A 4,670-nucleotide genomic window follows, 5' to 3' on the forward strand; every position below is an offset into this window, starting at 1 on the left:
CAGACATTCCTGTGCCCATGGCAGTCGCCTTGTGTCGGCGAGCCAGCAGGCTGGCGTTGTGGTTCCGGTGGCGGACGGTTTGGGCGCGCGTTGCCTGTTCGGTTTGATTGCGGTGGACGACGCGTTAACAAAGCTGGCTGCACAATACAGGCAGGCGATCCCGAAACAAATCACTAATGGCGTTCCAGCGATCATCTGCAAACTCAGTTTGAACTAACCTGACCGGTCGACAAGCCTGTCAAACCAGCCGTGCATTTTTCTCTCCAGTCATCTCGATATATATATTATTCAATCACAGCACAGCCTGAGCTATCCTCCTGACGGGTGACGGTTCTGCCCCTTTCCCTTCCCCCTACGCTCTTGGAGGGGCCACTGTTTTCCGTCCCCTTTCAGAGGTTCCGGCGGCAGTACTTATCCCGGTGAATTTAGCACTTACATCGAGGTCACCCTTACCGTCTTCGTGAGAGTTGACTCGGCAGTCGTCTCCATCTGCGCTCTCCAGCTCTGTCGCCGTTCCATCTTCCAATCCGACTTCCATCCACTCCCACCCATGCCGCTCCTCCTCCCTCCCCAACCGTCCCTTCTCTCGCTCGAGCCGCTCCCTCTCCTGCTCCGGCCTCTGCCCCTCGCCCTCCAGCCGTCCCCCCTCCGGCTCGGGCTGATGCCCTTCCCCATCGCGCCGCTCCTCTTCCCCATCAGGTCGCGCCCCCTCCTGCTCGGGCTGCTCCCCCTCTCCATCAAGTCGCTCATCTTCCCCATCAGGCCGCTTCACCTTCCGTTCCGGCCGCCGGTGCCGCTCCTGCTCTCCCACGGCCTCGGGCCGCTGCTGCCCGGCCGTCCAGGGTCCGCCGGGCCGGCTGCGGGTACGCGCCGCTCGCTCGAACCGGTCGGCCGGGCAGAAGAGCAGATGGGTGGGCGGGCGGGCGCAGCCGAGCCGGCGACACTGCTCCAGGCGCCACCGCAGCGCCGCCGGAGGACGCAGGTAGGCGCCGGGCAGCGCGCGTGCCAGCTCCTCGCCCCGGTAGCCGGCCGCCTCCAGCAGGGCGGTCACCTCTTCGAAGCGGGCGGCGGTGAGCGAGCGCGGCCAATACATGTGCTCGATGCGCTCCCGCACCAGCTGGACGCTGACGCCGAGCCGGCGCGCCACGAACGCCGCCACGTCGGACGTGTGCTCCGGGAGCGGGCCGCCCTCCGCCAGCCGCCTGCCGCCGGACACAGTGGCGGCTCACGCGACCGGCGACCCAGACAACAGCGGTGCCACGTAATCCGGACAGCATCAGTAGTGCTGTGTCATCCGGGGGCGGCGGTGTCGAGTAGGTTGACCTGCAGTGTATGGCAGCTCAGGAACATGTCAGCCAAGGTATTTTGGCCAAATGCCAGCAGTGCGAGCTGCCATGCGACTTCCCAATGCGATGTTTCAGTGACACCATTTACGTCCACATGTAATGGCCATAATATTAGGCTCCCCTCTCTGGTCTAGGAGCGATCCATATAGGATAGCTCAGCCCGTCCGGTGGCGGAGGCACGCCTGGCCGACCCCTACCTGCCGCCGCTGGAACCTAACCTGTGCCTGTCCCAGGCAGAAGGGCGCAGCGGCAGACCAGCTCGCCTACTCACCGCTGGAACTCAGCCTCGGTCAGCCTCAGGTAGAAGCCGCGCAGCGGCAGACCAGCTCGCCCACTCACCGCTGGAACTCAGCCTCGGTCAGCCCCAGGTAGAAGGGGCGCAGCGGGAGGCCGCGGCGCCGACACTCGGCCTCTCTGCGCCGGATGAGCGGCCCCGGCATGCGCAGCACGTACAGGGAGCGGACCATATCGGCCGGCGACACTCCCAGCTCTGCCGAGAGACAGCCGCGCCTGCTGTTACTGATGTCACTGGCCGCGACTGGCTTCATTGGCCGCGGCTGGCCTCACTGGCCGTGGCTGGCTCCACTGGCCGCGGCTGGCCTCACTGGCCGCGACTAGCTTCACTGGCCGTGGCTGGCCCCACTGGCCGTGGCTGGCCCCACTGGCCGCGACTGGCTTCATTGGCCGTGGCTGGCCCCACTGGCCGCGGCTGGCCTCACTGGCCGCGACTGGCCTCACTGGCCGCGACTGGCCTCATTGGCCGCGGCTGGCCTCACTGGCCGTGGCTGGTCTCACTGGCCGCGACTGGCCTCACTGGCCGTGGCTGCTGTCGCTGGTGTCACTGGCCTCGGTTCCGCGGCACGCCGGCACCACCCATCCGCTAACATTCATGAAGGGATGGCAGGCAAACTGATTAAATGATCGCACGGAGCCCAATGGTCGGTGTCTTATGAAGCCTTCCTGTAAATTTGGCTACCGTAATGGCCGTCACGAGCATCGTCGTGGAACACCCTCGTAAAACGTGACTTTCTACACAGGGCGAAGGGTTTTGTGCAGCCCTGGCAAGGAAAGACAATCGACAGAGACGACCCAGATACTCTGATTTTTACGACGAAACAAGTGGTGTTAACATTCACATATCATGTGCAAGTGACGAAAAAGACGTGGATGCAAGATAAGGACACACCAGACAGTTTTGTAGCATTTCAGAAAGATTACAACATAGATCCACATGAAACCACACCCTGCTGTGGGCACATCCGAAACCTCACCCGTGCATAGCTTGGCGTTCTGCAGGATCTTGGCATTGCGATACTGGAAGACGTGGGCCGACATACGGCTGACAGCCCGGCATACGGTCAGCACCGGCAGCTGAAACCAGGCGGCTCCGGTTCAGCGCTAGCCCGACCCGGCGCTAGTCCACAGACCGCCGACATCACACCGGCCCGTCCACGGACCGCCAACATCACATCGGCCCGTCCACGGACCGCCAACATCACACCTGCTCGTCCACGGACCGCCAACATCACACCAGCCCGTTCACGGATCGCCGACATCACACTAGCCCGTCCACGGACCCTCGACATCACACCGGCCCGTCCACCGACCGCCGACATCACACCAGCCCGTCCACCGACCGCCGACATCACACCGGGCCGTCCACGGACCGCCAACATCACACCGGCCCGTCCACGGACCGCCGACATCACACCAGCCCGTCCACCGACCGCCGACATCACACCGGGCCGTCCACGGACTGCCGTCCACCGACCGTCAAACGACTGGCCCGTCCACGGACCGCCAACATCACACCAGCCCGTCCACCGACCGCCGACATCACACCAGCCCGTCCACGGACCGCCAACATAACACCGGCCCGTCCACCGACCGCCGATATCACACCGGCGCAGACCCCCGACACAGACGCCCGAACCATCACTACCTCATCACTTGTTCACCCTCATCATGATAGGCATGCATGCCTTCTATTGCCATATGGTGACTGGCAGTTTCACGTTAATATCCTGAGTGCCGACATCATCTGAAAACACAGAACGTGAAAATACGCAAAAGTCCACGCGCACCATGATCAGGATGAGCCCCCAGTCGCCGCCAGCCGGTCCAAGCGACTGTGCGCCCGCCGTCGACGGGCGCGGTCGACCCACTCACATTCAGCGTGTGCGCCAGCTCCTGGACCAGATTGGAGCCGCGGTGCGGCAGGCGGCGGAAGAATTCCGCCCGACGCTCACGTTGCACCCGGCTCAGCGGGTAGTACAGCGGGTACTGGGCGCCCGGCAGGCGCGCCACCAGCGCATGTGCGCTCACCACCTCGGCTGCAGCCGGGGAGGACATGGTCAGGGCCTGAGGCGGCGACACCCAGCACGTTTCTGCACTGGTGCCAGCCGTCCAAGAGCTGGCGTGCTGTGCAATGGGTACACGACATGGACTTCTTACTGTAGTGCTTGACCTGCTGCGGACGGCTTCGACTGTGGGGCTAAACAGCACCAGTCATGAGGTGGCGAGATCATCCAGTTCTCCCAATGCAAACATCTCACCACAAACGCTCTGAGCAATGCATTCGCTACGCGCGGCGAATTCGCGTTCGCCGTGGCGCTCGAGACCATCAGAACCGCTCCGGCCGACCACTCACCATGCCGCATCGCCAGTATGTCGACGTCCTCCTGCAGGTGATACGGCAGCACGCCGCCGTCGGTCAGGAAGCGCAGGTTCTCCGTCAGCGTGGGCACGCCGGCGGCCGCCAGGCAGGGGTGGCGGTCGGCGGTGCGCTCGGCCTCGCCGTCCGCCAGCCCCAGCTCCTCCCGCAGGAAGCGCACCACCGAGCGGCGCTGCGAGCGCACGTGCTCCACGTAAGCGGCGGCCGGCGGCCGGCCAGGCGCCGCGCCGCCAGCGCCCGCCGGCTGCTCTACTACGTCGTCCGTGCCCGGTCCGTGCGAGAGCGAGGCGAGCCAGCGCGGCCACGGCCGGGGCACGGCTGAAGCCACTGTCAGCGGCACACGGCCCCTGACGGCGCCGGCCAGCCGCCACAGAGGCGCCGCGCGGCCCGCGCCGAGCAGCAGAGGGAGCGCCAACTGGCCCACCAGGCGCGGACAGTGACCAACCATCATCCCTGCAGAATGGCCAACTGGCCTCAGGCTGAAAGGATTTGCAGCATTACTGTGTGGAAGCCAACATTAAGACATGATCATATGGTTGTAATAGTTATGTATGCATGATGTGCATTTTACCCATGTATCATCAATCAAAGTACACATCTTTTTACAAGCTAATACTACATGTGATTAGTTTCAATCCAAGCCATCCAAA

General features: G+C 63.9%; 1 protein-coding gene across 1 annotated transcript; it reads right to left on the minus strand.

The window, feature by feature from the left end:
* Window positions 1–203: 203 nt before the first annotated feature.
* Window positions 204–4,143, minus strand: LOC119100180 (neurofilament medium polypeptide). Its single transcript, XM_037223289.1, has 7 exons — window positions 3,997–4,143; window positions 3,516–3,679; window positions 2,618–2,717; window positions 1,686–1,836; window positions 1,007–1,202; window positions 437–826; window positions 204–218 (listed from the first exon to the last, which is right to left on the minus strand). Exons 1-7 carry the CDS (start codon window positions 4,004–4,006, stop codon window positions 204–206), a joined length of 1,026 nt encoding a protein of 341 aa, XP_037079184.1. The 5' UTR covers window positions 4,007–4,143.
* Window positions 4,144–4,670: the final 527 nt, after the last annotated feature.

This window comes from Pollicipes pollicipes, unplaced genomic scaffold (genome assembly GCF_011947565.3).
Source record: "Pollicipes pollicipes isolate AB1234 unplaced genomic scaffold, Ppol_2.1 Scaffold_4881;HRSCAF=5763_pilon_pilon_pilon, whole genome shotgun sequence".
In the NCBI taxonomy this organism is placed as follows: domain Eukaryota; kingdom Metazoa; phylum Arthropoda; class Thecostraca; order Pollicipedomorpha; family Pollicipedidae; genus Pollicipes; species Pollicipes pollicipes.